This window comes from Myxocyprinus asiaticus, chromosome 14 (assembly GCF_019703515.2).
Source record: "Myxocyprinus asiaticus isolate MX2 ecotype Aquarium Trade chromosome 14, UBuf_Myxa_2, whole genome shotgun sequence".
Classification (NCBI taxonomy): Eukaryota; Metazoa; Chordata; class Actinopteri; order Cypriniformes; family Catostomidae; genus Myxocyprinus; species Myxocyprinus asiaticus.
Window position 1 is genome coordinate 417392 of NC_059357.1, and position 21189 is coordinate 438580.

At 37.8% G+C, this 21189-nt stretch overlaps 1 protein-coding gene and 1 long non-coding RNA gene across 2 annotated transcripts in view; one reads left to right on the plus strand and one right to left on the minus strand.

Annotated features, from left to right (window-relative positions):
* Positions 1 to 247: 247 nt before the first annotated feature.
* On the minus strand, positions 248 to 8008 carry LOC127451279 (transcription factor Sox-10-like). Its single transcript, XM_051715845.1, has 4 exons — positions 7899 to 8008; positions 4929 to 5619; positions 3440 to 3702; positions 248 to 2724 (listed from the first exon to the last, which is right to left on the minus strand). The coding sequence occupies exons 2-4, from the start codon at positions 5366 to 5368 to the stop codon at positions 1949 to 1951; spliced, it is 1479 nt and encodes a 492-aa protein (XP_051571805.1). The 5' UTR covers positions 5369 to 5619; positions 7899 to 8008; the 3' UTR covers positions 248 to 1948.
* Positions 8009 to 9637: 1629 nt separating this feature from the next.
* The window catches only part of LOC127451308 (uncharacterized), a 31691-nt gene continuing 20139 nt past the window's right edge, over positions 9638 to 21189 (plus strand). The window contains exon 1 of the long non-coding RNA XR_007899083.1: positions 9638 to 9736. This is a non-coding gene — a long non-coding RNA (uncharacterized LOC127451308). The remainder of the gene's footprint in view (positions 9737 to 21189) is intronic.

Below are 21189 nucleotides of genomic sequence, written 5' to 3' on the forward strand. Positions count from 1 at the left end.
CTGATTTCAGCCAATCATGAGTGAAGCTAGAAGCTGTACTACACCATAAAAACACATCTGCATGTTTGAGTGCATACAGAAACTCACACACATGCACAAACAGTATTAGTATGCTGTTCCAAACAGTTACTGATTCACTGAATGTTCATTTGACAGAAAACCTGGTGGAGCACATCATATAAATATTCATATTTCAGATGTGTGTGGAGAAATGGTGACTTTTCTTAATAAGAACGAGTTTGTATGGACTGCAGCTTTATTTATAGTGAGGGAAGTTAGTCACTGCTCTTCTATTTACACTGATAAACAAAAACAACAACACTTTTACCCACCACAACATTACACAACAAAAGTTTCCAATATCAGAATAAAACGCTACTGATAAAAAACGAACAAAACAACAATTATAAATAATATTTTGTAATATATAACAAAAATGGCCTACTGTAAGATATAGGCTCTAAAACTCGAGTTTTTGTTTATTTTTAATAATACTAATAACGAGGGAAAAATAAGTCTAAAGTACCAAAAGTGGGAAATAATACCGCGATTTTTAAACAGAAATATGCGCTGATGCAGAAAATAACTTTGATCGATAAATACTGAAAATATGTCCAGAAAATAAACTAAAATGAACAAAACAGCACTATTTCAAATGAATATAACATTCTCAATATGGGAGTGAAAATATTAAGAGCAGCTTCATATATATTTATATAGAGGCCTATTTTTGAGATTTAGGTATTTTAATTTTATAACAAAATTCAATCACATTATATTGAATAATCTTTAACAAAATTAAAGTTTTACTGAATTGAACTTTGTTAAAGATTATGTCATTCAATTTGACGGAATATTTTTATGAAAGTTAAATGTGTAAATCTTAAAAAGATATTTTTGGAGTGTGCTGATAATGTTCGACAGTAATCTGAGCTCATTCATCCCGTTGAATCGATCGATCTGAAGAGTTTTACCGCGAAATAAATCCGTGCGGCTTTTGTTATTGATGACAGGAAAATACATAATCATTAAGCGACATTAATTCACCTCCGTATTCTCTTACAAAATATAAAAGAATTAAGAAATCCCACCAGGTATCTGTAATAAAACGACAATATATGGTTCTTTTTTTTATATCTGTGACTCGTAATTACGGGAATTCCGACATGACGGGAATGTACCGTTAATCTAGTCCCATCTTTCTGTAGGATCTGTGTGTGGAGTAAAACTGTAAAGATCATTTATATTTACACACACGCTGAAAGTCATAAAATACAAATGTCATTAACAAACACTAGACAGTGGTGAAGACTTTTCAGTGTAGTTATGGCAACAAAAACATCATTAACATCAATAGAAAAGATTACAACAATGAAAACACTCATTATTTTTCTGATAAAAACAATATGGCCTTATTTTGGTTAATAAAAAGAGATTATTCATTCATACAAATAAAAAACACATGGATGTTCAGGTAATATCATCAGGTGTGTGCTTGTGTATATTTTTGTTTACATGGGTGTTGGGTAAAGTGTGTGATGTTCAGTATTTGTGTACCTGCCAGACCAGAAACTCTTTGTTTTATTTTTCTTGTTTTAATGTTTTGGTCTCAGAACTTTGGTTATATATACATATATATATCATTAAAAGCCATTGGTGTCAAATTTCTGCCATCTATGGAGAGGCATTTAAGGAATCTGAGCAGATCTCTGTGAAATCTGTGTGACAGGTTGTGATGATTTTATCAGCCTGAGACGCACATTTTGTGAGAATATTTTCCCTGCAGATATCCACACACCCTTCCGAAAGTTTCTCTCAGATTTCTGTCTGTGTAGATTGTGGTGCAGGTGAGAGTTTTTCATGATTTTCATACACACTGTAGTTTGTACCATTCAGCTACTGGATATTAAATGAGAGTGAAACCTTATATAACCTGTGTGTGTGTGTGTCATGGTCGAGACAGGGTGGTGTATACAGGCTGCTCCCAGTGCGTCGGGCTGTGTGACTGCGGCACGGAGCCGGGATCTGGGATGGCAGTGTACAGGGGCCTCTGGGACGGGCCCATGTAAGAGAAGGCGGAGTAGAGCCCGGAGGTTTGGCTGGAGTGGGCGTAGTAGGAGCCAGATGGCTGATGATCGGGGAAATCGGCGAACTGCGCACGGGATGCCAGTGGGGGAAAGGCGGAGCTGTAGTGCGGCAGGCTGAGAGGCGTGTAGGTGACGTGCGACCCACTCGCCGCGGCTGCCACCTCAGTGGAGAAATGTGATTCGCTCTTGATCTGCGTTTTTACGCCATCTGAGCTCAAGTGCTGCTGGGACGGCAGCTGCTGCTTGGACAGCCAGGCGTTGGAGTGCCCACTTGTGGCCGCCAGGGCTGTCGAGATGCCGTATGCATACGGGGAAGCCGAGGATCCTGCGCCTGCACCGCTTGATGTCGCTGCCACACCCGGATGCCCGTTGGGTGGCAGGTACTGGTCAAACTCGTTGACGTCAAACGGCTCCATGTTGGCCATTACGTCATGGCTGATCTCGCCAATGTCTACGTTACCGAAGTCAATGTGCGGTTTACCACTGCCAGACGCAGAGGAGGAGCTTCCGTCCGCTCCCACCCCCAAACCGCCCCTAGAGCCCCCGGCCCCACCCTCACGCTTCCCTTCTGCAGATTTACCACCCTGCAGTTCCGTCTTTGGGGTGGTAGGTGGCGTTGGGGGGCTATGACTCTGACCTGAATAAACAAACACATACAGGTCCATATCATTATAGAAACCACCGTGGTCTCATAGAATCATGTTACTATAGATACATTTTTACAATATCATTTTAACGTGGCTCATTTTACATTTTATGGCAGTTTCTTGGTGAAATGAACACTAGAAGCACTACAACAAAGTGGCAGACAACAAAAAACTTTTCACCCTGTTCCTCACACAATGCCATCTTATGACATCTAAACACTTACTATAGTGCATGATTCATTTTAACATTTGCATTATATAATTAACTACATTTACAAGCTTGTTCGAGTGTGATCAAATTGTGCGGTAGCTCGACTGATAGAGCATTGCACTTGTGATGTAAAGGACTGGAGTATGAGTCCTGAAGAGCACGCAAGTCCACACGTGAGCCCAAAGTGTCATAGAAGCACCACAAAATGATGTGGTTCTTTCAGGTTACATTTGCTTTTTCTGACATTATTGGTTTAGGTTTAAGGTTTAGGGTAGGGAGGTCAGTTTAGTTGATTTAAACAGCATTAACCTAAAAACCTCATCTGTTTGGAAGAACATTTAACTCGCTTTTAGTGCCACACAGTGGATATTTCACCTCGAAACTGCCGCAAAACATGTAATAAACCACGTACTGTCATTTTCACAAAAAATGTCGCCACAGCTACAGTACGTAATTGTTAGAAATTGGTGTAAGCAGTTGTATCTTTATCTCACCTGTAGCGTGAGGGTGGTGCCCGTCACCCAGCGGTGATCCTGCTGCCCCACCGTGTGCCACCTCCAGGTGCAGACTCTTGTAATGTGATTGGCTGTGACTGACCTCGCCCTCAGAGTGGCTGTCGCCCTCAGAGTTGGATCCTGGTTTGCCGTTCTTGCGTCGACGCGGCTGGTATTTATACTCAGGATAATCTTTCTTATGCTGTTTTCTCAACCGCTCGGCTTCCTCGATAAATGGCCTCTTATCCGTCTCGTTTAACAGCCTGAAACACATATAAAACAGCTGATTTCCTGCACGTTGTAACTTCTAAAAAAGATAATAAAAGGGCATTTTTCTTCTACAATTGTAGAAGACCAACATATTTGAATCTATGAGACACTCAACAAGGTAAAGGTACAAAAATATCTGGTCAAGTTTTAATAATTAAGGTTTGTTTAAATCTCTCTTTATAATTATGATGTCATCATCAGTCTTACCCTAATGAATGATTAATATATGAGTTAAATGGCATCTGTTCTACATATTATTGAACTGCTAAATAATGAGACCGTCTCAGATTTCTTCTGTGACTGTTTAGCCTGAGCAGATGATCAGTTTGTGTTGTGATATTCCAGCTGGTATATGAACCCTAAACCCTATCGTTTGATTCTCCACCTGTTATTCCGTCTTTTGTGGAGTGAAACACTTTCATTTAGAGACTATGAGTGTAATTCACACACATTTCAGAGAGTTTAACACCTTCTCTGCTGTGTCTCTATATTCTAAATCCAGAAGCATAAACTCACTCCCTCATGAAAATAAACTATTTTAGACAAATATACTCAGTAATGGCTGTAATTGGCATTCTAGCTCAGGTTTATGGTGCTGTTTACGGAATACCGCTGGTGGGCGTGTTCTTTTCCAGTGCAGCTCCTGAAGGGATTTGTCTCTCTAATCTGGCTTGTTGAAGGAATGATGATTCCAAGCTAAAGCCCCTGAGAAACTCAAAGCCAGGAGCCGTGTCAACAACCCTCCTGAACGGCCCACTAACATCGCTGTTCTGAGACCAGTGTTCAGTTATTCTCAGTGTTAATGTGAGGTATAGTCATCAAAAACAACTGCTTCCAGAGCAGAACTCTCTATGGACCCAAGGAGATCCATTAAACTGGGGCATGAATACAATTACAGTAATGAATTCTTGGTTGCTGTTTCTTGAGTGGTTCACGTCAGGGAAAAGTGGTGAGAATGAACAGATGGTAGGCTAAATTTCATTCTTTTGAATCTGTTTTTACCATGATGTTGGACATGGTGCCATGGTAATATCATGGTATTATTTGAAATACCTTGGAGTACTTAACCCTTATCCTAGTCCCATGTAAATACTATGGTATATGATTATAAAGTACCGTGGTATTACCATCTAAGACCATAAATGTAACACTGTAGAGCCACAATAATTTTTATAAGGGTTATTTTGGTAAAACAGAAGATTAGGTCCTCTGTTCTCACCTCCAGAGCTTGCCAAGAGTTTTACTGAGCTCGGCGTTGTGCAGGTGCGGATATTGATCCGCCAGTTTCCTGCGCGCGGCCTGCGCCCACACCATGAACGCGTTCATCGGACGCTTGACGTGCGGTTTGCTCTTACTGCCAGAGTTCACGCGCACGGGCATGGGCACGAGCGTCCAGTCATAACCGTTCAACACCTGACTGACCGCCTCTCGTATGCCGATGGGAAAACGGTCGTCTTCTTCGTCTGACTTCACCGTGATGCCTCCGGAGATTCCCGCCGCCTCCTCGCCGACGCCAGACATTTGGGACGGCTGGCCGGGCAGAGGGGATTCCACCCCGCCGGGCGCGCCCGAAGAGTGTCCGGGGGACATAGAGTGACCGTCCTCCGACACCCCGGGACTCATTTCCACCTCTGACAGACTGTGCTCCTCCGCCGACATCTCTCCTCTCGCTCGCTGGTCACAGGTGTCGTTGGGTCTAGTTTCTCTCAAAGCCTCTGTTGTTAAAATTATTTTTTTTATTTCTCTAAAATGCTTTTTCCCTCTCTGTAAAACGTGTTATCTGTATGTCCTCCTGTGAAACTTTAACAACTTTCTCTTCACACACGTTCGGTTCGGTCAGAATGAATCCATCCGCGCGTTTCCCGCGCATCCGCTGTCTTCTTCAGGATGGAAGTCTACTGCACAAAAACCTGCAAAACAATTTACAAAAAGGTCATGAGATTATTATTAAGTGGTCTGGATTACATTTACAGCATAATGTTTCTGTAGAGTGTTCTCTGTCCAGTGATATTACTATCGAACAAAAGTTTTTTAAAGAAAGAAGTTTCGCATGTCCAAATATGACCGGACCACATTGCCGTTCATAAACCAGCACTTAAACGCCTCATGAACAAGATAACCCTGTTTAACTGCTACAAACACACTGAGGCTTTGACTTGATTTAGAATTCATCTTTTTTTTCCAGGCCAGGGTTGCAATCATACGGTGGCGTCAGTTCGCCTCAGTGTGTGTGTTATTTTAGGGTTCACTCCTGCTAACAAGCTACTGTTGAAGGGTTGGCGGTTTGTTCAAGCTCCCGGGAGAGAAAGTGCTGGAATAATAACGGCTTCATTCCGACCCGCTGCTGGATAAACACGGAGCGGCGCTGCTGTGGTCGGACCATGTGCGGCTGAATTACACAGTGTTTGTTGGTGAAAGCACAAGCGACGACTCAGAACCCAGAAGAAGAATATAGGAACTCATAGCAGCATGTTCCTGAAGACACTGTACAACCACCATTGAGACCAATATCAGACCAATATCACAAATTCAATAGGGGTATTTATTTCAACAAGTGTCCGGTGTGGTTGACTGGCTCTAACTACTGAAGATAAGTTAAAAACACACTTTTCTCCCACAGTCAGAGAAAGAGCTAGAAATGCGACCCATCTGCCAAAGCGGAACACTTTAATTACTGCTGTCAGATCGGATCGAATCTCAACTGAACACAGGAACAATAAGACACCAGTTTTAATTAAGACCAAGCACAGGTGACTTTACACGATAGAGATGATTGTAGAACTTAGAACCTGTGTGATAATGGATTCATTTTATTATAGACATTTATTAGAATCATTATACATTTATATCTGAATGTTTGAGTTAACAAGCGATTACCTTTAAAGTAACTTTGTAGGTCTACAGTTTTATATAGCACCTCTGATTACATTTTGTAATTGTTTTTTAGTAACACGTGGTATTAGTAAATTTTATTCAGGAATACCTCTGAACAGAGCGCCTAGTGTTCGCGCGATTTTCCATTCAGCGACTGTTTGGCGCGAACATGGTGCGGAAGTCAGTGAACTTACTGTTAATTGATTTCAACCTCTCACACCTCTTTAATGTCGCTCATGTTTGTGTATGCGCCACTTCTAATTTAGTGTTTTCAAAGTTTATTTAGTCCCTCTTTGGGGTTCATTATTTAAGCCAATTGTTGAAAAGATTTGCGCCAGTTCACATACAGTAGGGCGGATCATAACGCCTGGTTTGGCAATCATTTGCCCCTAATTCACTCATGCTGTAACACAGTTTTACTAAATGACGAACCTCATATAAGTAGGCTTCTACCACACATTTGGACAAATGCGCATGCTTAGATTTAACCAGATCAAATATAGACTTCTACTAGATGTGGATTAGCTTTGTGGTAATCTACAAAAATCATCGTACTTGGACGATTTTTGTGTGTTTTCATCAAAATACAACGGGACGAGAAACGGCTTGAATTTGGTTGTGCGGAAGGAAAAGTTTGATATTTTCTTGCTAGTCCTATGAGTAGTTTACACTAATCTTATGGCTTTCAGACCAACTTTGATGGGAAACTCTAATATTAACTCACATATCCGCAGATAACATTTTTGTCTCTAAATATAGGAAACAATCATTTATCAAAGTCAGTTCAAAGCCTATAAAAATATTCAAATTTGTAGTTTATCGGGCTGAATTTTGTCTTAATTGTAGCGTTTCCATCGAAGCGTATATATTCCAAATAGTTACATTGAGCACATTATTGACTTAATTACATTTCCCCATCAAGACTGATTAACCCAACACGTCTCTGATTTACACATTCTTTCGAATTTAACAACTTTAATCTCATAACACCAAATTAGTTTGAAAGTGTTTCGTTTCCCAAAGCTCAAAGAATATGCCAGTACCACGTTAGTTTACACTTTTAAAGTGCTCCCTAAATCCAATGTTTATTAAATAAAATTCGCATAATCGTGTTACCAAACCTCAAACTACTGCAGAAGACCGAACAGAAACCCCATTCAAACTTTAAAAACAAGAAGTGTTAATAAACAATAAATTGCAAATGCAGTGTATATTATAAAAATAATTTCAGTTTTTCTGAGTCATTGTAATGTGGTATATCCCCACACAGTGTTAGTGTTAGAGAGAGAGAGAGGTAATAATGTCAAGCTCTTACTGCACTGAAAGCAGGTCGCCCGCCCAGCGCGAGAGTCCGTCAGTTCCAGCCCCCTCGCTCGCGCTCTGAATGCCTGCTCTGTGTCGCGCGCCGGGGCTTAAAGAGCCTCGTTGTGTGAAGAGCAAGAAAAAAAAAATCATTTCATGGAAAAAATCTCTTAAAGGAGCAGAGGCCCATCGGGGCCCTCTCTGATTGGCTGCTGATTGTGAGCTGAAGTCTCCTAACAGAGGGCGGCGATTTCTGCTGCAAATCAGCGCCAGTAATATTTGGCTTCTCAGAGTGTAATTAAACCTTTATTGGTGATTTAAACATTTAAATACATATATTCATTTTTCCGTATAATTAATGGGTCATATTCTTGATCTAATTCAGATTTGGTCATTTTGATTTAGCAATGTCTGAGATTAAAGAGTCAGTGCAAATGTTTTATCACTTAAAAAGGAAAACTGTAATTTACATATTAGATCGTAAACCAAATAAATGAAATGTGCTTCAAACATTTTAAAAGAAGATGTTATTCTTTAAGAAAAGCAATAACACAGCTATACAGGCCCAGAAGATCTTGAGCACAACGTTTTTTCTTAGTTTTATCTCAAGAAATGAAAGTTATCAGCCGTATTTGAAGAATAACTCAAAATAATGTGAGACCGAAAATACCCGCGTTTTGTATTTCAATGTAAGTGTGGAACTTTGCCAGAAAGTATTGCAGCCTCATTTTTAACTTCGTCGCGTTAATAATGGTACACTGCGATTATGCTACTTTATATCGGTTTTATTATTATTATTCTTTTATTTTAGTAGACACATTATTGGTTTTGAAAAAGCCATACATGTTGGTTACTCATCAGTGTCGCACGGTTCCCGGGCATTCTTTGAACTATTTCCGATCACACTGTCCGTTGTTGGACTGGTTGTGCCGTAGGGTAATTAGAGGTTGTGCGGGGCATCGGGGCCTTTAACCCCGCCGAGCATCTCCAGGATTTTGCGCACCTGCTGGGCGCTATAAGCTTTTCATTCTTACTTTCGCGCCAGATGCGGTTTTTGGGTTGTGCTGAATATCCATATACTTTCCCCCCTGAAAATTCCATGAAATTAAAAGTTCCCAAAATATGTGTGTTACTGAGAACGTTCAGTAAGTAGGCTTAATTAAAAACATGACGCCTATTTGGACGTGATTTTGTCGTTTATTGTATTGTCGGGATTTAGCGCGAACAGGCCTCCCGCTCCAGCACGCGCAGCGCGGGAACTGCTGTAGCATCATGTCTTGTTCTGTGTGTTAGTTGTTTAATTGCATCAGCGCCCCGTCACATAAACACACACAGAGCACATTTAACGCGTTTAAACAGCGTTTGCAGAAAGACAGAAAGACGAGAGGAGAGGGCCAAACGCATACAAACACTCACGCTGTTCTGGGCAACAATAACCTCTTGTATTGCCATTTCGGGACACCCCCCACCCCAGCCAAAAATCATTGGCTTTTTCATTATCCATGAATGTTGACTGTGATAAGGGGATCCTGACCATGAGAGCATCTCTCTGTTTCAGCTCCTTTCTTTGCGTCCTTTGTTTTATCTCAGGTGAATTGTAATCATGTGATCAAACGAGCACCCCCCTTCCATTACCCTCTTAAATGAAAAAATGTGGAACAAAAAGCAGTTCTGTGTATATAAAAAAAAGAAAAGAAAAGAAAAGAGAAAAGACGTGTGTCTCTCTTTAGAGCGTCTTTTTCTCCGTGTCCCTGCAAACGTACACATATAGAGGAAAAACACATGCAGAGTCTCAGTTCTATATGGATATATACGTGTCTCACGGATCTGCGGCCTGCGCGACACTTTGATGTGAGTTTATTCCCTGTTGCTCTTGGGGAAGTTGGGAATGGCGCGCAGGGAAGTGAGGAGACCACAGCTGGGACAAAGTGACATTTAATATATATATATATGTATGTATGGCTGTATGTCACTTTGCCTCCATGAATTGAAAACATAAACATGTACAAACTGCAGACAGGAAGGCATATTTTTAAAAGTTATATATGTCTGGCATTTTCTATTGAATTAACATTTTCATTTGTCTTAAACTGGCAAAGAAGTCAGTTAGTGCGTTTATTGTGTTGTTTTGCTTCTCTGTTATTGTGGTTGATGAAAATTGGTGGTTTGTAATTTTTGATGTTCACTGTTGTTCAATCTTTTACGATTTCTGGTCATTTATTTGCGTTAACTTCGATCTGTTTTATACAATAGAATTGATCTGCTATCTGTTTGAATTATGAATAATGCAATAAAAATGATTCTAATCTAATCGATTATAATAGTAGTGTATATAGCAGAAAATAATAATAATTTTAGTGCTGTTATTCGTAATTAAATCGTTGAATTCACTACATCTTAAAATGTATTTATATCGAAATAAGCTGAAATAAAAACTTTCTACACGTACAGCTGCGCCTAATGTGTCATTACCTTGACTGTAATTAATAATCAATTCATAAGTAATTACAATTCTTGTATTTTGAATTTTTTTTAAATTATGTTGATCGAATAAATGTAATTCTTTACGTCCAGAATTATCCTGTTTGCATTATAATTTCAGAATATTGAAGAAGTCATTATTAAGCTATTATTAGCTTATTATAATAATAATTATTATGATATAAGAACAATGATAATTATGATCATTATTACTTTCATTAGTAGTAGTTGTAGTTTTGAGAAGATTGTTTTATTTGCATTGAATTCTTTTTGCGTGTATTATTGGAACTCTCTTTTAACGTAATTAAAGGTTTTATTTGGGATACTTTTTAAAGTTACATTAAATTAAATTTGTTTCATGCAATAGACAACAATTTTTGCATTTTATGTTTTCATCCAGAGAGAAAAAATACATGTAATTTTTAAGCAAGATATTGAGTAAACACTTGCGCCTTATTAGTGCGACACATCGCGTTTATATTTAATATTAGCTAATAATATCAATTCTTATTAATAAATTCATGAGCGCGAGTGTGATATGAATATTTAACATCATTATACAAGCCAAAATATGATTTAGTAAATATTACAATTTCATCATGGAAACTTTTTTTGTGTGTGTGCGCAATTAAATCCAGTTTGTTCATGAACAGATTGTGTTTATTAATCATGTATTATTCTTTGCTCTTCGTCTGTACAGAATCAACAGAAACTGAAGCTGATTTACACACCAAACTAAAGCATATAGAATGCATTTATTCAGTTAATTATATAATTAGTGTGTGAGTGTGTCTGTGTGTGTGTGTCTGTATGTCTGTGTATGTGTATGTGTGTGTGTGTGTCTGTGTATGTGTGTGTGTGTTTGTGTGTGTGTTTGTGTGTTTGTGTGTATGTGTGTGTGTGTTTGTGTGTGTGTTTGTGTGTTTCTGTGTCAGTGTGTGTGTAAGTGTGTGTGTGTGTGTGTTTGTGTCTGTGTCTGTGTGCAGTCATACAGCATGTGACAGTGGTGATGCTGCTTGTTGCCATTGGAGATGTTTGTTGCAGTGTCAGTAAAAGATCCTCGTGAGTGCAGAGGTCACGCGGTCAATGTGAATATGGGACATGCATGTCTTATGACAGTCCAATCTCTTACCTTGAAACGTGCACACACAAACTCCCTCATACACATTTAATTGGCTTTCTAAAGGGGAAATATAATAGACTTCTGTTATTTTTAAAAAAAAAACTAATTATAATGCATAACCCAAACCCTAACACTATACCCCTAAAAAAACGTATTGCATTTTTATGATTGATTTCTCCAGTTGAGGACGTTCCTAAATGTTCCCAAAGTTTTCCCAATCAGTTTTGTCTGATTTAGCTCACTTTAATACGCACTCCCTCTCTCTCTATCTCTCTCTTTCTCACACACACACAGACACTCTCACACACACACACTCACACACTCACACACTCACACACACACACACAGACACACACACACACACCTGATTTCATTGAGTCTGCATGTGTGCAGTTGGACTACAAAGTTTCTGGCATGACAGGAAGTAGACCGAATGAAAGAGAGAGCCAGTGAGTGAGGGTGGGTGGAGTATTTATCATTTTTCCTCTGAGAACGAAAGGTTGCCCTTTTGTCCATTTAGTATTGCTGGAGAAAATTCCTGGGGGAATTCCTGCATGTGGATAAAGTGATCTGCAGGAAAGGTCAGACGCTGATGGAATGATCTCATGGAATCAGCTTGTTTTTCTCTGTAAACGAGTTGAAACTCATTAAAAATTCTGCAGAATTGAGTTCCTGTGGGCGGAGCCTCGTTTTTACCTGAAAATCCTCAGTTTATGAGAACTATACGCTCCAGCGAGTGTCACCTGAACACAACTTCAGACTGAGATACTTATAAACTCTGATACGCTTGAGGAATGACTCAAATACATGACAGAAAACAGATATTTACTGAACTAGTCTCTTTTTACTTAATCTTCTGTATTTCACTCTGTAGTACTCAATTCAACTAGGTTCTTTCTACACAAAGTGATTGTGTTGAGATTGCATCGTAATTTTAAGTTAACAAAAACTAATTTCAAACATGTGGAAACACTGTCCACGACTGAACCAAGTTCAGCCAATATTTTTTGATATTGTTCATGACATATTTATTTATTTAGTTACAGCCCTTAATATGACTAAATGATTTCACTATTTGTGACATTCCAAACGTTATTAAAACTCTTTTCAATCGGTTATATGAGTGTGTTTGAATGGATTGGATTTTTTTATTTAAACATTTATATTGATATATTTCTTAGTTAGCAGTGTTGGGTAAGCTTCCAAAAAAGGAATCTGCTGCACATAACTAATTACTTCTCTAAATTGTAATGAAACTACTGATGACTTCATCTGAAAAGTTATCACATTAGTAATTATTTTACTTTTAGGTTACTTTCTTATGAACTTTTCACAGAAATTTTTTGTTTTTCTGCCCAACGACTTCAAAATAATGCTTATATTTCACACACTGGAAAAGGTTCCTTATAGAACCCAAAAGGGTTCTATCGATCACTTTATATTTGGAACCCCTAAAAGGTTCTACTTTTTAAGGGTTCCATCAAAAGAACCCTAAAAGGTTCTTTGAGCCAAGTGAAAAGGGTCTATATAGAACCTTTTAGGGGTTCCCAACATGAAATCGTAACATTTGTTTTTTGTTTAGTTTTTAAAATTAGATTTTGTTTTATTATGATAATATAATTTAATAGATATGAGAACTAAAAAGTTTATATGCAAAAAGGATTCTTTTTGTAAATCTTTGTAAATATAAACTTTTTTGCATAAATGGTTCTTTGGAGCTGAGTAAAGAACCCTTAGGGTTCTATATAGAACCTCAAAGAACCTTTATTTCTAAGAGTGTGAGCCCCTTAGAATGACTCTTCAACTGTCACAGAAATGCAAACAGACGTATATGCACAAAACACATATTTTAAATGTATTCTGCATAAATATTATTTCAGAAATGTTTAACCCAAATAATGCACTTAAAAGTAATTAACTTTATTGGCAGTCAGTAACTAATCTGATTATAAGAATTTAAAATGTAATGCATTACACTATTTTTTTAACTTAAAGTAATTAGATTACAGTAATTAATGATTTTGTAATCAGATTACACCCAACACTGGTTATTAATCACATCAGAAGGCTGATAGGAAGGACGTGTTCTTAATTAAATGTGTCTTTAGGTGCGTTTGAGCATAAAATTCTCTCTGTGTGCACCTGTGCCGAGAGACTCCAGTTGTGGGAACATTTTTACAAAGAGCTCTAGTGTGTGTGTGTGTGTGTGTGTGTGTGTACAAAAAGTATTTGTTCACTTTAGTCATACTTAAAATGTGTGAATGTCACTGCATTAGATAGTGTCTTAAATGCGGCTGGAGATTTTCTCAGAACTAACATTTACTTTTCCGACTGATTTCTGCTCAGTGACAATGAGCTGGTGTTGTGGTGATTTTTAGTGGATGTATGAAGTTCACACAGGTGGAGTTCAGCCCATTCACTAGCAACACACTCACAAACAACTCATAATAATTCATATGAGATGTCGAAATCGTAAGATGTGGTACAACTGTCAGACCAACCAATCAACAAACAGAATTTAAAATCGACACAATACAGGCATCACATTTTAGCTTGCCTCCTATCCAACACTATTTTTAGAAAGGAAACGTCTGTGTACAAATGTGTTAACTCGTTCCATATTTATTTATGCCATACAAATGAATCATTTATGTCACTCGTATCATTCAAAAACCCATGGACGAGGACGAGGGGTAAATATTAGCTTTATCTCATGAAAATGATGCTTCATTACACATTTGGCTGCAGTTCCCCATTGAAATGTCCAGCAGGGGGCGCCAATAGTGAGTGAAATGATGTTGTAATCAGACAAAGTTTTTAAGGTGAATACTAGATGGAGGTTGCAATGAGTAAAACGTACCTCCATAACTTAAAACTTGAACCTAAACCTAACCAATAGTGTTTTAAAGGAAATTCGACATGAAAATCACATTTCCTGAAGCAACCATGTCATTTCGTGTTGCTTCTATGGCACTTTCGCTTTACTTTCACTTTCGTTTTGAGCATCCTTGGCTGTGTTCGAGGCTCATTCTCTGAGTCTGAAGTCCAATACTGAAGTTAACCATGTTGGAATCAGTGTGTAAATGTAGGTGTGTCTGTAATACAAGCGTTAAAATGTGTCATTTTTCAAATAATGAGTTAGAGTAAAAGTGTTTTGATATAATAACATAGCAGTGTGTAAGTAATAGAGTGAAAAATATGTGTTTTTCAAGTCATTATCAGCTGTTGTAGTTGTGATTTATGTGAAAGTGAATAAAACGCTTGTTTTTGAAACGCCTCTAGTGTTCATTTCACCAGAAAACTGCAGCAAAACGTAGAAAGCAGCACGTAAAACTCGGTTTGCAAAAATGTAGTTATAGTAACGTTCATTTTATAAGACTAGGTTGGTCATTTTACGCAGCACTGGGTGTAACTGATTACAAAGTAATTAATAAATGTAATCAAATTACTTTTTCATCATATAGTAGTGTAACGCATTGCATTTTAAATTCTTGTAATCCAGAGTCCAGTTACAGACTTTCATTACTTTTAAGTGCATGGATTACACATATTTCTAAAACAAGATTAATTATTAATAAATATGAATTATGTTCATATGTACAGTACATCTTTTTGCGTTTCTATGACAGCTGAAGTACATGTTACAATGGACGAGGAGGAAATATAGACATTATTTTGAATTCGTTGAGCAGAAGAACAATAACTTTCCTGTAAAAAATGCTTTAGAAAGTGACAAAGTAATTAGGGGCCAAATCCGAAGGTGTGAAGACCTTATTGTATCTGTTAGCGTTCTTTTTCTTATTATTCTTCTTCTGCCATTGAAGTCTATGGCAGCTCATAGAACCGTAAGTAGGAAAATGCTGAAATTTGGCACACTGATAGAGGACACGCTGAACTGTAAATGACACAAATGCCTGACTAGAAACCTTCTTTTTTGAACTCCTCCTAGGCGTATGTCCGATTTGCACTAAATTTTGCATGTATCATCTAGAGACACTCATGACAAAAAGTTAAGGAATTCATGATGATAGACCAAACCATTCTCTTTACCGCATCAACGAATTTGATGGCAAGCATGCCAAAATGGACGTGAGGCTGTATCTTCGCAATTACATCATGACTTGAGGGTACCTGCATTGTTTGGACACAGCACCACCTAGTGGTCAGGAGATAGGAAAAAATGGCTATTTTTGCTTGTAACTTTTGAATTGTTTGGCCTAAAATTATGAAAAATCATAACGAGGTGAATGAATTTTTCTATGTCAGCCAGTTTGTGTGTCGGCCATTTTAAATTTTGACATAAAATGCTGTATTGGTCAAAAGCATTGACGTACCATTACGAAACTCGGTATGCATCATCAGCACTATGCCCTGAGGGGACCTATGACGTTTGGGGACAGTGCCACCTTGTAGTCAAAAGTTATGATAAAATGTCTTAACCAACATATTTGATGGCAAGTCACCAAAAAGCATCTGAGGCCGAATCTCTGCAACACTTTGCAGTATTTTCATGAAACTTTGTGTGCATGTCTTAATGACCACACCCTGACCTCACCATGTAAATTTAGTGACTGCGCCACCTATTGGTCAAAATTTAGAATTAATTACATTTGAATTTTAGCAATTCTATCTTTTTTTATGCTGATTTTCTTAAAGTCATAATCACTGATGTCTATTGACACTTCCGTACATGCCATTGGTGTGCTTGGCCCTGTAATTGCTGCTTGCTGCTATATTTAGTAATGTGATTCCTTGGAGGGTTCTGGGTATCTCAGCGAGTATTGACGCTGGCTACCACCCCTGCAGTCGTGAGTTTGAATCCAGGATGTGCTGAGTGACTTCAGTCAGGCTTCCTAAGCAACCAATTGGCCCGGTTGCTAGGGAGGGTAGAGTCACATGGGGTAACCTCCTCGTGGTCGCTATAATGTGGTTCTCGCTCTCAGTGGGGCGCGTGGTGAGTTGTGCATGGATGCAGCGGAGAATAGTGTGAAGCCTCCACACGCACTATGTCTCCGTGGTAACGCACTCAACAAGTCACGTGATAAGATGTGCGGATTGACGGTCTCAGACACGGAGGCAACTGAGATTCGTCCTCCGCCACCCGGATTGAAAAAGTAATGTGATTCCTTTTTCACTTAAGTAATCAGTAGTGTAATTTGATTACAATTTCAAAGAATATGTATCTTTTTTGAGTAACTTACCCAATGTTGGGTTTGAGTAAGGATTTAGACTTTATGGTTAGGTTTAGGTTTGGGTTAGGAGTTAAACTTAGGAAAATTAGTTGTTTGTAAATTTTCTCTATGGGAGTAAAAGTTGTACGGTTTTGTATTGGCCAACTTGTAGGATTTCTTATGATTTCGCCATTTCATACTATTATTACGAGTTGTCATGAGACAAAACCGCATGTCTCCATTTTCAGCACTATATCTGTTGTTTTGTCATTTCAACCCAAACAAATGTATTTTCATCAGAGTTTTTGCTTGCAATGTGTCTTGCGCTATCTGTTTTAAAATAAATGACACTTGCTTTAATATTGTGTTATAGAATTCAATGACATTCAGATGTTTTTAAATGTGACTGAAGTGTCCAATACCTTTTGGGTCACTGTAAATGAAGGATCATGATGTTTATTTGTTCATAACAGGCATTTGTTAAATACAGTCAATGTAGAGCTTCACACTATTAAATCAGAGCAAGTAATGAAGTTTAATTCAACATTTCCTCTTTTTTCCCAACAGTTCTTTCATTCTGTACATTCTCCTACACTCTGCTGAATATTTATGATTAAAGCTCATTAACATGTCATCATCTTCAGAGGGTTAATAAAATCATCTGGGGTCTGTGACCCCTACTGACCCCCCTCTGTCTCTCCACCCATCTTTTAATAAATCGATGCAGCTGCGTAACGCTTAAATAGCTCGCGCTCGATCCATGGGCTGCGATGAATCCTGCTTTTGTGTTTCTCTCTTTCTGCTGGTGGACGGGTGGCAGTTGTGTGTGTGTGGGGGGGCAAAAGTTGGACAGGATTCCACTGCAGCTGGGGAAGAATGGGCCGAGAAAGAGAGAGAGGGAGAGAGAGGGCAGATGAATGCCCCATTGTGTAGTCACTCAATTCATATCTGCACCGACTGCCTCCGCCAGAGTCCAGTTACCCCAATTGTGTTGGAGGAACATCTAAAGGAAGCTGATACAGGGTTTCAGAGGGTTTAATGGGGGTTTGGGGTGGAGGAGGGCGTGAAACAGAGAGAGAATTGGTTACCTGGTTTTCAGGTATGCGCAAATCCTTCTCCAGCAATGTGTGGCTGCAGGTGCGGTTACCATAGAAACAGGACGTATTCGTAATTAAATGTGGATGGAGGACTATATATTTATTTCATATTTAGTAATAAAACATTTGATAGTACAGTTAGGGTGTGTGTCCAGGGGGCGTGGTCAGAGAACAATGTGAGTGACTGACATGAATAAATGTCACAGTATATTACCCCTATAACTCCCTGTGTATCAAATATGATACACAACGTTTGACGGCTCCTGTTTCACTCTCTGTTTAAGCTGATGAGACAAACAACCTATGATATGTAAATTTCACATGTTTATGGCACCATCTAGTGGTTATTTGTGAAAAAAAGTGGTTTCAATGTTTATATCGATCTATTTAAAATGAAAAGTGACTCTTATGTTGGCATAAATGACAGCTTATTTTAATAAAGTAAAAGTGACAGTAATGATTATATTGTTACTGATAAAATGAGTATTTGCTGAATATAAGCTTGTGCTTGGTTAAAATTTAGTATATTATTTTATTGAAAAACCACCTCTGAAAGTTCCTGAGACCCAGTGAAAAAAGTTTTACAGTTTCCCTTTTTTAAATCTCAATATAGTTTTTGGTCCATAAAACAAAGAGATTAGTAGGTCTCTTACTTAAATCAGTTGACTTTAGCAATCCTTGTTGCATTATATGCCAATGATGACAGTTCAAAAATGGGAAAAAGCACTTTTTTGTCCTTTTTCCAAAGTTGGCATGCCTGTAACTCCAGAAGTATTAAAGATATCTTAATATCCTTTTAGATTCTGGTTCAGAACAAACTTTTCTTTTGTTATCTTTATTTATAAGGCCCTATATGATTCAGTCCCAGAGAGATGGGGATCTCAATGTGGCTCCATGTGCAAATTGTTACATTTTACACATTTTCAATGGTCGAAAATCAAATGTGGATCACTTTTTATAAAGCTGATACTTGTTATATTTAGTATCAGAACACAAAAAGTGCTTTTTCCCATTTTTGAACTACACCATTGGCATATAATGCATCAAGGATTGCTAAAATCAACTGATTTTAATAACAGATCTGTCAATCTCTGTTTAAAAGTAAAATAATGATGCTGCCATCTTTCTAAGGTTATTTTTTTGATCTGTGGTTTTGCTCCAAAATCATAGGTGAAAATAGCCATTTTGATCCCCTTCTACACAATAGTGGATTACTCAGTAAATATTCATCCATGGCATTTAATATTTTGGCTTCCATCTTCATTTATGTATTTCTTTCACCAGAAACAAATTTGAGCTGGGGACCTTTGATTGAGTTGACAGAATGACCCAAATAATAAATGTCCTCCACAAAAATGAATTGCTGGGCATCAAGAGGATAATGACCTTTAAAGCCTAATGGATCAGATATGATACATAAAATAAAATAAAAAAACATTTAAAAAAAAGTTTTGTTTTTAACGATTTATTTTTATAGATTGTCTAATGGTACTAAAAAAAAAAAATAGAATTTTCTGACAATTCTTTCTTATGTCAGGCTTTACAGGGTCAACATGAAACTCATTTTACATTCATAATCTGATGTATTTTCTGAGTTCAACAGGATATTTAACAAGAAAGAAGGTAGGGCTGGACTTTTTACATTTTACATTAATCAAGTACAATAATACCAGAAGCATGGTAAATGGAGTATTTCCTGTTGATTTTAAACACATATTTGTTCCATGTGATAGATAAGTTCATTTCAGAACTCTTAGAAACAAGCAATCATGATGTTATTACAAACAGAATAATTCATGCTTGCACAGATGTGGCAGGAAACTCACAGACATTATTAAAGGGTTCTTATCCTACATTTCACTTTATTTCTCAGAAGTCCACTTATAATACTAGTCAGGGTTTCTTACGTCATAATTTAGTTTTTCATGATGATTTTCTACCCTCTCTCAGACATTCAAGGGGTGTTCACACTGGCAACAAGTGAGTCATTTTCAATGAGAACTTGTGATTTCAGACAATTTAAGCAACAGAAACCGAGCTGAGAAGAGCTTATGCAAATGAGCAGCTCCACAATGCAGTGACAACCAATTGGAGTTCGGACAGTGAAGATCATGTAATCTGTCACCTGATACACCTGTATTCATCAGTCAAGTAGGAATGTGTACTTGTAAACAACAACACATTGATTTGGCATCCTCCAATGATCAAGTCGTTGTCAGTGTGAATGGATATTCACAATGAAACATGTTTTGATATTATTTTGTAAATACACTCAGTTATGTTTGGCTAAACTTTTAATTTGCTGTCCAATAGAGCCACATTCTTAATGAACCGCCTCTTTGTGGTCACTGCTGTGTGCATTTTCCATTTCCTTTTTTAGTTTGTAACTAGTAGCACCTCATAAACAAGCAAAACATACAATATATATATATTTATATATATTTTAGAGCAAATAGTTTTCCTAAAAATGTATGTCCTCATATGTGGACAGCGGGACTAAGTTGTGAAATTTTAAATAACAGTACGCTGTAGAAAGTCCGATTTATTTAATCAAATAGTTTATTATGTTCCAGGAGTGTTGATTATTCATGTTTCTGAGACGTTACAGACATTACATCAGACATTATCATAATTAATTCTGATTCAAAGTAATGTCCAGCATCATCCAATCACTGTCAATCATGTTAAAATAAAATGATACATTATAAATTCTGAATCTATGTACTGATTATCATTGTCACATGTCTGTCAAACATGTTGAGTGATCCAAACATCATCTGCAGCCTGAAACTGAACTTTTGATCTGATTTTAGGAGTGAATGCACTTAACTGCATAGAGAGCTATAGGATGCTCCCTTGCTCCCTATTTAGTGAATGACTTAACCTCCAGTGTGCTGTCTGTCTGCACTGGTCTCAGAACAGTTTGAAATGCACCTTATTTTCATCCTAACTCCATATAAAGCCTCTGAAAGACACATTTTACAGCTTTTGCATGCAATACAACATCCACGCATGTGTACACTGGGTCACACGAGGTTAAAGGTGGGTAAATCTGAAATGGATTAAATCACAATATTAGACCAGCATGCAACAAAGTGAAAACTTGTTAAAATAATAGAGCAGCAGTCTCCACGGATGAGTGATCAACACTGAGGAAATGAGCTTAAAACATGTTTATACTTTATAATCAGAATTTCTGTCCATCCAAAAGTAATAAATATAGAATACTGCACAGATAAACTCTGAAAACAGGCCGAGATAGATACATTACTGGCATATAATGCATCAAGGATTGCTAAAATCAACTGATTTTAGTAATAAATCTGTCAATCTCTGTTTAAAAGTAAAATAATGATGCTGGCATCTGTCACCTGATACACTTGTATTCAGCAGTCAAGTAGGAATGTGGACTGGTAAACAACAGCACACTGA

Excerpts from the sequence above, each read along its gene's own strand:
- LOC127451279 (XM_051715845.1), bottom strand. The coding sequence starts at position 5,368 with ATGTCGGCGGAGGAGCACAGTCTGTCAGAGGTGGAAATGAGTCCCGGG. Across the intron at positions 3,703-4,928 it reads ACTCTTGGCAAGCTCTGGAG|GCTGTTAAACGAGACGGATA; the intron begins GTGAGAACAGAG and ends TATGTGTTTCAG. Across the intron at positions 2,725-3,439 it reads GCACCACCCTCACGCTACAG|GTCAGAGTCATAGCCCCCCA; the intron begins GTGAGATAAAGA and ends TTGTTTATTCAG.